The following is a 12,214-nucleotide window of genomic DNA, read 5'->3' as shown; positions in this document are numbered from 1 at the left end:
AAAATAGCCAGATTAAGAAAAAATATTACATATAAGGGAAACCCCTTCAGGCCATCAGCCAACTTCTCAGGAGAAATTTTACAGGCCAGAAAGGAATGGCATGAAATATTTAATGTAGTGAAACAGAAGGACCTCCAACCAAGAATCCTCTATCCCTGCAAGATTATCATTCAATCTGAAGGACAGATTAAATAGATAAAATAAGGCTGAAGGAATTCATAACCACTACACTGGCATTACATGATATGTTAAAGGGACTTCTGTAGATGGAAATGTTCTTAAGTCTAAATAGTTCTCAGTAGTGAAAATAAACCTCCAGTAAAGGTAGTAGAATTACTTACCAAGCAAGTACAAGATTAAAACAAAACAAAATAAAACAAAAGGAGTAAAACCAACTACACACAGTCAAGGGATACACAAAAAATGCAGATTATGACATCTAATATATAAAGCATAGAGGAGGAAGAAGAATAAAAATGTACTTTTAGATTGTGTTTGAAATAGAGCAATCATCAACTTAATATAAACTGTTATATAGTCAGGAAACTATATAGTTATGGTAATCACAAACCTAAAGCCTATAATAGATACACAAACAAATTTTTAAAGAGAAATTCAATCACAACACTAAAGAAAACCATTTGCAAGAGAAGAGTGTAAGAGAGGAAGAAAGGAACAGAGAGGAACTACAAAAACAAACAGCAAAAAATTAATAAAAAATGGGAATAAGTACATACATATCAATAATTACCCTAAATGTAAATGTATTGAATGCACCAATCAAAAGATAGACAGTGACAGAATGGATAAAGAAACAAAACCCATTTATATGTTGCCTACAAGAGACTCATTTCAGAACCAAAGACATACACAAACTGAAAGTAAAAGGATGGAAAAAGATATTTCATGAAAATAATGGGGAGGAAAAAAGCAGGAATAGCAGTACTAATATCAGACAAAACAGACCTCAAAACAAAGAAAGTAATGAGACAAAGAAGGAAATTACATAATGATAAAGGGATCAGTCCAGGAAGAAACAAGGGGATATAACAATTACAAATATCTATGCACCCAACACAGGAGGCACCTAAATATGTAAAACAAATACTAAGAATTAAAGGGGAAAATAGACTTTAACTCATTCATTTTAGGACACCTTAACATAACACTCACATCAATAGATCAACCAAACAGAAAATAAGTAAGGAAACAGAGGCACTGAATAACACATTACATTATATGGTCTTAATGGATATATACAGAACATCCCATTTAAAAGCAGCAGGATACACATTTTTCTCAAGTGTATATGGAATGTTCTCCAGAAGAGATCACATACTAGGCAACAAGAAGAGCCTCAATAAATTCAAAAAGACTGAAATTGTATCAATCAACTTCTCAGACACAGTGGTATGAAACTAGAAGCAAATTACACAAACAAAAAAGCCTACAAACACATGGAGGCTAAACAACATGTTTCTAAATAATCAATGTATCAATGAATAAATTAAAGCAGAAATCAAGCAATATATGGAGACAAATGAAAATAAAACTGCAACAGTGCAAAATTTGTGGGATACCACAAAAGTGGCTCTAACAGGGAAGGACATAGCAATTCGGGTCCACATCAAGAAACAAGAACAAGCACAACTAAACCATCTAAATTCACAATTAAAGAAACTAGAAAAAGAAAAACAAAGGAAACCCAAAGTTAGTAGAAAGAGGGGCATAAAGACAGCTGCCAAGCATAAGCCACTAGAGATCGCTATTCTCCCAGGAGAGGAAGGCCACAAACCAACAAGAAGGAAAGCTCTTCCAGCTGTCATTCGTACCAGCTCTGCAAACTATCTCTATCACCATGAAAAGGCAAAACTACAGGCAGACAAAGATCACAGAGACAATACCTGAGAAGGAGACAGACCTAACCAGTCCTCCTGAAAAAGAATTCAAAAGAAAAATCATGAACATGCTGACAGAGATGCAGAGAAAAATGCAAGAGCAATGGGATGAGATGCAGAGAAAAATGCAAGAGCAATGGGATGAAGTCCGGAGGGAGATCACAGATGTCAGGAAGGAGATCACAAAAGTGAATCAATCCCTGGAAGGATTTATAAGCAGAATGGATAAGATGCAAGAGGCCATTGAAGGACTAGAAACCAGAGAACAGGAACGTATAGAAGCTAACATAGAGAGAGATAAAAGGATCTCCAGGAACGAAACACTAAGAGGACTATGTGACCAATCCAAAAGGAATAATATTCGTATTATAGGGGTACCAGAAGAAGAAGAAAGAGGAAAAGGGATAGAAAGTCTCTTTGAAGAAATAATTGCTGAAAACTTCCCCAAACTGGGGGAGGAAATAATCGAACAGACCACGGAAATACACAGAACCCCCAACAGAAAGAATCCAAGGAGGACAACACCAAGACACATAATAATTAAAATGGCAAGGATCAATGACAAGGAAACAGTTTTAAAGGCAGCTAGAGAGAAAAAGGTCACCTATAAAGGAAAACCCATCAGACTAACATCAGACTTCTCGACAGAAACCCTACAGGCCAGAAGAGAATGGCATGATATATTTAATGCAATGAAACAGAAGGGCCTTGAACCAAGGATACTGTATCCAGCATGACTATCATTTAAATATGATGGCGTAATTAAACAATTCCCAGACATGCAAAAGCTGAGGGAATTTGCTTCCCACAAACCACCTCTACAGGGCATCTTACAGGGACTGCTCTAGATGGGAGCACTCCTAAAAAGAGCACAGAACAAAACATACAACATATGAAGAATGGAGGAGGAGGAATAAGAAGGGAGAGAAGAAAAGAATCTCCAGGCGGTGTATATAACAGCTCAATAAGCGAGCTAAGTTAGGCAGTAAGATACTGAAGAAGCTAACCTTGAACCTTTGGTAACCACGAATCTAAAGCCTACAATGGCAATAAGTACATATCTCTCAATAGTCACCCTAAATGTAAATGGACTTGATGCACCAATCAAAAGACACAGTAATAGAATGGATAAAAAAGCAAGACCCATCTATATGCTGCTTACAAGAAACTCACCTTAAACCCAAAGACAAGCATAGACTAAAAGTCAAGGGATGGAAAAACATATTTCAGGCAAACAACAGTGAGAAGAAAGCAGGGGTTGCAGTACTAATATCAGACAAAATAGACTTCAAAACAAAGAAAGTAACAAGAGATAAAGAAGGATACTACATAATGATAAAGGGCTCAGTCCAACAAGAGGATATAACCATTCTAAATATATATGCACCCAATACAGGAGTACCAGCATATGTGAAGCAAATACTAACAGAACTAAAGAGGGAAATAGACTGCAATGCATTCAACTTAGGAGACTTCAACACACCACTCACCCCAAAGGATAGATCCACCAGGCAGAAAATAAGTAAGGACACACAGGCATTGAACAACACACTAGAACAGATGGACCTAACAGACATCTGAAGAACTCTACATCCAAAAGCAACAGGATATACATTCTTCTCAAGTGCACATGGAACATTCTCCAGAATAGACCACATACTAGCTCACAAAAAGAGCGTCAGTAAATTCCAAAATATTGAAATTCTACCAACCAATTTTTCAGACCACAAAGGTATAAAACTAGAAATAAATTCTACAAAGAAAACAAAAAGGCTCACAAACACATGGAGGTTTAACAACATGCTACTAAATAATCAATGGATCAATGAACAAATCAAAATAGAGATCAAGGAATATATAGAAACAAATAACAACAACAACACTAAGCCCCAACTTTTGTGGGATGCAGCGAAAGCAGTCTTAAGAGGAAAGTATATAGCGATCCAGGCACACTTGAAGAAGGAAGAACAATCCCAAATGAATAGTCTAACATCACAATTATCGAAACTAGAAAAGAAGAACAAATGAGGCCTAAAGTCAGCAGAAGGAGCGACATAATAAAGATCAGAAAAGAAATAAACAAAATTGAGAAGAATAAAACAATAGCAAAAATCAACGAAACCAAGAGCTGGTTCTTTGAGAAAATAAACAAAATAGATAAGCCTCTAGCCAAACTTATTAAGAGAAAAAGAGAATCAACACAAATCAACAGAATCAGAAATGAGAATGGAAAAATCACAACAGACCCCACAGAAATACAAAGAATTATTAAAGACTACTATGAAAACCTATATGCCAACAAGCTGGAAAACCTAGAAGAAATGGACAACTTCCTAGAAAAATACAACCTCCCAAGACTGACCAAGGAAGAAACACAAAAGTTAAACAAACCAATTACAAGCAAAGAAATTGAAACGGTAATCAAAAAACTACCCAAGAACAAAACCCCGGGGCCGGACGGATTTACCTTGGAATTTTATCAGACACACAGAGAAGACATAATACCCATTCTCCTTAAAGTGTTCCAAAAAATAGAAGAAGAGGGAATACTCCCAAACTCATTCTATGAAGCCAACATCACCCTAATACCAAAACCAGGCAAAGACCCCACCAAAAAAGAAAATTACAGATCAATATCCCTGATGAATGTAGATGCAAAAATACTCAATAAAATATTAGCAAACAGAATTCAACAGTATATCAAAAGGATCATACACCATGACCAAGTGGGATTCATCCCAGGGATGCAAGGATGGTACAACATTCGAAAATCCATCAACATCATCCACCACATCAACAAAAAGAAAGACAAAAACCACATGATCATCTCCATTGATGCTGAAAAAGCATTTGACAAAATTCAACATCCATTCATGAAAGAGGGGCATAAAGATCAGAGCAGAAATAAATAAGAGAAAGAAGAATAACAGGAAAAAAAACAATGAAACCAAGAGCTGGTTCTTTGAGAAAATAAGCAAAATAAACAAACTCCAGAGCCAGACTTATCAAGAGAATAAAGAGAAAGTACACAAATAAAATCAGAAATGAGAAGTAACAGCCATAATGAACACTGCAGAAACACAAATAATTTTTAGAGAATTCTATGAAAAATTATATGCCAATAAAGTGGAAAACCTAGAAGAAATGGAAAAATTCCTAGAAAAATACACCCTTCTAAGATTGATCCAAGAAGAAACACAAAGTCTGAACAGACCCCTTACAAGTAACAAAATTGAATTGGTAATAAAAAACTCCCAGAAAGCAAAAGTCCAGGACCAGAGGGCTTCACAGCTGAATCCTGCCAAACATTTAAAGAGTTAATTCCCATCCTTCTTAAAGTATCCAATGATGTATCCAATAAGGGGTTAACATCCAAAATATATAAAGAACTCATATAACTCAACATCAGAATAACAAATAACCCAATTAAAAAACAGGCAGAGGACCTGAACAGACATTTTTCCATAGAAGAAATACAGTTAGCCAACAGGCACATGAAAAGATGCTCCACATCACTAATCATCAGGGAAATGCAAATCAAAACCACAACGAGATATCACCTCATACCAGTTAGAATGGCATTATTCAAAAGACATGAAATAGTATGTGTGGGTGAGGATGTGGAGAAACGGGAACCTTCCTACACTGTTGGCAAGAATGTAAATTGGTGCAGCCACTGAAGAAAGCAATATGGACATTCCTCAAAAAACTAAAAATAGAAATACCTTACAATCCATTAATCCCACTTCTAGGACTTTAACCAAAGAAAACAAAATCCCTGATTCAAAAAGACATATGCACCCCTATGTTTATCACCTCATTATTTACAATAGCCAAGATATTGAAGCTAACTAAGTGTCCATCAGTAGATGAATGGATAAAGAAGATATGGTATATATACACAATGGTTATTTAGCCATAAAAAAAAAGATATCCTGCCATTTGCAACAACAATGGATAGTCCATCCTAGAGGGTACTATGCTAAGTAAAATAAGTCAGGCAGAGAAAGACAAACACTGCATGATTTCACTTACTTGCGGACTATAAAAACAACAAAATGAACAAAAGAGAGTAGATTCATAGACACTGAAAAATGACTGGTAATTACCATGGGGGAGGGGTTGGGTTGGTGGGTAAGATGGATAAATGGGCACAAAAATTTTCAATCATAATATAAGCTGGTCATGAGGATAGTAGTACAGCATGGAAAAATATAGCCAGAGATTCTGTAACACCTCCCTACGTTGACAGACAGTAAGTGTACTAGTGGGGGTGAGGATTTAATAAGATGGGTAACTGTTGAACCACTGTGTTGTATACTTGAAACCAATACAATATTGTATATCAATGATATTTCAATAAGAAAATAAAAAATAAAAAAGTGAAAGATGAACACATAAAAAATAAGAGTGGATAAAGATATGGTAAAATGGAGTATTATTCAGCCATAAAAAAGCAAGAAATCCTATCATTTCCAACAACAGGGATAGACCTGGAGAGTATTACAGTAAGTAAAACAGGCTAGGCAGAGAAAGACAAATACCATATGGTTTCACGTCTGTGTGGAATTTAAAAACAAAACAAAACAGAAACTCAGACACTGAGAAATGTCTCATGGTTAGCATGGAGGAGGGGCAAGTGTGGGTGGGTGGGTGAAATGGGTGTATTTGTATAAACAATTAGGGGAAAAAAGGGAAAGCAATCGAAACAGGAAAGGACAGATAGCAAAAAAGTATCTATGAACTAGAAAATCTGATAAAGAGCCTGGATACTAGCAATAACTGAGTAAGAGAGGAAAGGAGGGTATGGTTAGAGAATAAAATGTCTTGAATTTGTGATTTTCAAGGTAGAGCAATTAATTCTTAGTGATTACAAGGTACAAGCACCCTGGAAAAAGATAACTTAAAATGGAGGGAAGAGGTCACTGGAAATATAGTAAAGTTGCCAGATGGACAAGAAGGGAGAACAAGGGAAGCAGAAGGTATGCAACAGAATGACATGTTGAGTTTTTTAAGTAAAACTCAGTCAGAGAACTGCAAGTAGTTTGACATTTCTCAAATTTAAGAGGGATCAGGATAAGGTTGGAAAGGAAGGTAACAGCCAGATCATGTAAATCATGCTCTTTATCTGAAATGTAATTTGCTGAGAATGAGAGCTGTCTTCTGAAGGGCCTGAAGGTCTGTCAGATTTAAATTATCTGAAGGACTATAACATCTTTTTTTACTTAGTCCAGTTTTAGGGAACAAAGATTATTTCAAAATAAAGGTGGATGTTTTAACATCTAAGGATTATATAATGAGGTTGTCTTGAAAATTCTCTATTACTAGAAGTGTTTAAGCAAAACTCAATGTCGATCTGCCCACAATGTAATACAAAGTATCAAATAGGGAACCATGTAAGTCAAATTCCCTCCAACTCTATGGAGCCAGTAAGAGAAGAGAGGTCACTTACTGGGATGGGAGCATGAGGTGAGTAAGGGGAATAAAGAAGCACAAAAATATCAATCGTAGTATAAGCTGGTCACAGGGATGGCAGTAGAGCATGGAGAATATAGTCAGTGGTTCGGTAACGTCTTCCTATGTTGACAGACAGTAACTATACTCATTGGGGTGAGGAATTAATAATATGTGTAATTGCTGAGCCACTGTGTCTTATACTTGAAACAATACAATATTGTGTTATCAACTGTACTTCAACAACAACAAAAAGACATCACTTACCAATTCTACACCTATTACTCCTGCACCAATGACAACCATATTTTCTGGAACTTTTTTTAAAGATAAAGCACCTGTAGATGACACTATTGTATCTTCATCAATCTACAATTTAAAAAAAACAAGATGCAGTCAAAATTATTAGGAAAAACCCACTGATTTATAAACTGTGATCTCAAAGTAGTTTATAAAATGTATTGCTGAAGGAAGGTTGTGACAATAGTAAAAAGCGTAAATACCGTGATTCCAGGAAAAGGAGTAACTTCTGAGCCTGTAGCAATCAGAATGTTCTTTGTATCAATAACCTGAGTGCTCCCATCAGCTTTCATAGCAGTGACCTGATTTTTGCCAGTTATCTTTCCATATCCGTTTACATGAACAACCTTTATAAAATGTTTATAAATTCAGTTTAAAATGATTTTTTAAAATAAGCAAACCTGATTAATAGGAAAAAACTACTCTATTAAATAATTTATCCAATACAAAATGCTTCCTTACTTAGTAATGCTACATATGGAGCAACAAAAAATGTGTTATGTGTCAGGGAAATCTATGTCACAATAGCATACTATAAATTAAATAATACTCCCCAACAGCACCACTCTAACAGCATAAAGCAATGTTTAATGTGTACATAAAATAAAGCAAAAATCTGAACATTAAACACACTAACCTTATTCTGTTTGAATAAATGGGCGATTCCACCTGTTAAAGCTTTTACTGCTGTAGTCTTCTGCTCCATCATCTTCTCTAAATTCAAGCGAACTTCAGACACTGTAATTTGTTACATAAATCTTATTTAGTCCTTAGCTAAATTCTTGAAGCAATGTATGGCATTTTTTTACTAATCAGTGTCTGGAAAATTTCAGCCTAATGTTTATAGAACTGTATAAAAAGCAATACTAAAAATTTTTAATTTCCTAACTGGTAATTGTAGCTGGCAAAAGGCCAACAATATCCTATCACAACAACAGAATCTATGAAACACTGTAAAAAGTCCACTTTTGGGAAAACTGAAGTCCAAAATAAAGTATTATATTCCATGGTGACAACATATTTTCCAAACACCTTATGATCATATGACTGGAAGAGATTTAAGTGGAAATGGCAAAGTAAAACATAATCTAAAATTTTAAATAAAAGGAAATGCTAAATTTCATATAGCAAAAACTAATTAAAATACTCATCAAAAAACTTCAAATACAGAAGCTGAATATAAAAGTTAATCAACTAAATTTTAATTGCTCATTTAACTCAGGAGAACTCTGAAGCAATATAAGATAAACCAACACGTATCTTAGAGATGAGGAAACAGACACTGAAAGATCTGACTTACCTAAGGTAACAGAGCTAGAACATTAAGCACTGCCTACCATGCAGGTCTCTTGATTAACCCTGTCTCTTCTTTCTCTACTGGGTAAGTAAAATGGGTTTTGATTATATTTTTCATCTAGTTTACTATGGCATTTGCTTTAGTGTATGTGTATCATATACATAAACATATATATATATATATATATGTATTTTTTAGTGTGATACACATATATCACCTCTATAACCACCAGACTGCCTACACTACAGCCCACTCTTTTAGAAACCTACTGCTACACAGAAATAAATGTAGGAAAATTAACATCCCCACCCGTGGTATGTTTAGGCCCTATCTAGAACAGATTACCCTTCTAGATACATCTGTCGACAATAATAACTAGAGAGAAAGGTGGAAATGAAAACAGCCCAAAAAGAATGGCAGGAGACAAAACATACCAAATTAAATGTTATGAAATGTCCTTTTTTTCCACTATGCTGCATCCCTCTCTCTCCTTTGCCTTTCCACCACAAGTAACTTAGGCAGACTTTCCTTCCTTCATCATTCTCTGCCCACAGCACTCAGGAACTGAGCACCCCTCTCTACACACACACACACATACAGCCAACTTAACACAAAAGTTGGCAAAGGAATAAAAGATGTCAGAGTAGAAATCTGGATTTCAGCATTCTTTCTTAGGTTAATCCTTCTACATTTTAAAGATCTTTTTCTTACTCCTCCCTAATTAAATATGTATTACACACTCATTAAACATACATAAGGCTTTAGCAAGAAGAGTCAAGTTGGCTGGTAATACCACTAAATATGAAAGGTATACTTACTTTCAATTCCTCTAGATGCAAAATCTTTTCCATGGGCCATATGGTAATAATGAGAGTTATTTAATAAAGCCTAAAGGAAATAAAAAGACAAAATGATCAAATGTTCATGAACAGACTACATACAATCAAAAAACACAAAATGACATTCTCTACATGGAATAGCACATGGGACTGCACCAATTCAGTTTTGGTTCTTATGTAATTACTGTAAGACAATTAAAAAAATGTTCAACAAATAAGAATGAAAAACATCTTGAACATCTTTACTTTCTTTAAAAGCAAAGGATTAAGTACATGCTTCAGGGTGGCAGGTGAAAATGCAATCATGTCTACATACATAAAGAATTTAGTACCTATTATCTGTTTCACTAGTAAAGGAAAGCTATAGAGAGGAAAATATGGAACTTCAGAGTCTTTTTGAATGGCAAGCTAGGTGTTCTGAGATACCGATGCTATTTCAGAAAAGCGGCAGCTTGGTGAGGGCACTCTTAAATTTTACCCAGGAAAAACTTTTTTTTTTAATCATCAATGGATTATTTTTTAATAACTAAATTAGTCTAATATTCTAGTCTCAACACATCCTTCTATCTGGTGGCTAATGAAAATATCTTTGCACTGTACAAAGGTATGCTCACCTTAGAAGGAATACAACCAACATTCAAGCATGTTCCACCCAGTGTTCCATTTTTCTCAATGCAGACTGTCTACAACCAAAGAAAACATTACTTGAGTGCACATAACCTGCAATGTTTTGGTTCACTAAAATTCAAAATATATCTGTCTTAATTCTACAAAACTCAGGCTAACCCAAAAGTGAATTATTCTGAAATACATTTTTGTTTAACACTACCAAACACATGCTTTTAATTCAATTACTGTATCTTCCAAAGTGTGACTGGAAGCCAAAACAAAAAGCATTGAGGGAGGGGAAAAATATTAGACTGCAACTTTCCTTTTCATGAGGATACTACAACTGAATAAACCCTCTCTTTACTAGTTTCAGGCTTAAATACAATTTATAGAACTAAGAAATTATTACCAGTACTGTTTACCTGCAAAGTATTTCATGAATATAATCAACTCTTCCCAAATAAAAATGAGCCAACACCTTAGTCTGAGTCTAAGCCTCACCTTGAAGCCTAACTGGGCAGCTTTAATAGCAGCAACATATCCTCCAGGACCAGAACCGATCACTGTTACATCAGCATCAACTATAACAGAAACAAATTGATATAAAAACAGTAGATTGCTTAATACTGACCAAAACCAGTAAATTAAAAAACAAAAAGTCTGTTATTTTAAACCTCCAAAAATGTACAAAAAGCCAGCATTTTCTACACAGTACTATTTTATTCCTAGGTACTTGATGGTCTTTGATGTGAAAACAGCACATATTTTTAAATTTCACATTCTACTTGTTCATATGGCATATAGAAATACAACCGAGTTCTATATCTGACCTTACTTAACTGTATACCATTTTATCTGATGATAATGGACAGGCATTTTGTGACACTGGAAGACACATATGTATGAAGGAGGGGGCCTGAGTTTTGGAATCTGACATACCTGGCTTCAGCTCTGTAACTTACTAGTTGTATGACCAAGTGACTTCATTTTTCTGTCATAAATGAATGCTGTTAGGATTAAATAAGGTAATCATATATAATGCCTTAGCACTCTTAATAAACTTAACAATGATTACACCCTTTTCAAGTACTTAACTTCTGACATATCAAGGGGAAAAAAATCAGCTCCCCTAATAACATGGCAAATATGTTTTGAACTTAATTTGAATACTGGTAAATTTTATATAGTCTAAGATAAGAAACTAACCAGAACATGCAATAAGCTATTCTGGACATTTTGTCATATAAAGACAAAAAACTGAAAATCAACAGTCTTAGGAATAATTATAACATACATGCAAAAAGTTAAGTCCAATTATTCCCATTCTCCTCAATCCAGCTTCAATAAAGCAGCAATGACTTTTGAGAGGTAAGAGACAGTCTCCCTTCTCCTTCCCCTCCAACTGTTCTTACAACCCCAAATACTCTAGCATTTAGCAGTTTCTAACACTTTCTCAGAACATCCTATGAAGGACAGAAACAATTGAGAGGTTAATTAACATGCCCAAGGTCATCTAGCAAACAAGGAGCAGAGACACAATTAAGCTTTTTGTCTACTTTTAAAGGTCTGTTACTCAATACTCTTCTATTCCTCAATTTCAACTATCCAAAAACTAAAATCCCTAAGTACAGCAATCAAGCTTTATAATTGCCAGCTTTGATCTTAGGTACATAATTTAACCTGCTTCACCTTCTGTTTTCTCATTTACAAAATAAAGACAAAAAAAAACCTACCTCACAGGATTGTAATGAAGAAAAATAATGTATATAAAGAGTTTAGCATAGTACTTGAAACATACATAAGTATTTGCCATATGG

The 12,214-nt window shown here is 34.9% G+C and overlaps 1 protein-coding gene across 1 annotated transcript in view; it reads right to left on the bottom strand.

The window, feature by feature from the left end:
• Nucleotides 1-12,214, bottom strand: part of DLD (dihydrolipoamide dehydrogenase) — a 64,114-nt gene that overhangs the window by 10,249 nt on the left and 41,651 nt on the right. The window contains exons 3-8 of the mRNA XM_073239030.1: nucleotides 10,899-10,978; nucleotides 10,403-10,471; nucleotides 9,768-9,837; nucleotides 8,290-8,390; nucleotides 7,856-7,999; nucleotides 7,620-7,721 (exon numbers count right to left, since the gene is read on the bottom strand). Of these exons, the coding sequence (XP_073095131.1) occupies nucleotides 7,620-7,721; nucleotides 7,856-7,999; nucleotides 8,290-8,390; nucleotides 9,768-9,837; nucleotides 10,403-10,471; nucleotides 10,899-10,978 (566 nt within the window). The remainder of the gene's footprint in view (nucleotides 1-7,619; nucleotides 7,722-7,855; nucleotides 8,000-8,289; nucleotides 8,391-9,767; nucleotides 9,838-10,402; nucleotides 10,472-10,898; nucleotides 10,979-12,214) is intronic.

The sequence above is a fragment of the Manis javanica genome, chromosome 6 (genome assembly GCF_040802235.1).
Source record: "Manis javanica isolate MJ-LG chromosome 6, MJ_LKY, whole genome shotgun sequence".
NCBI classification, from domain to species: Eukaryota; Metazoa; Chordata; class Mammalia; order Pholidota; family Manidae; genus Manis; species Manis javanica.
The sequence above is the reverse complement of the archived record's forward strand: the minus strand, read 5'-3'. Positions and strand labels throughout refer to the sequence as shown.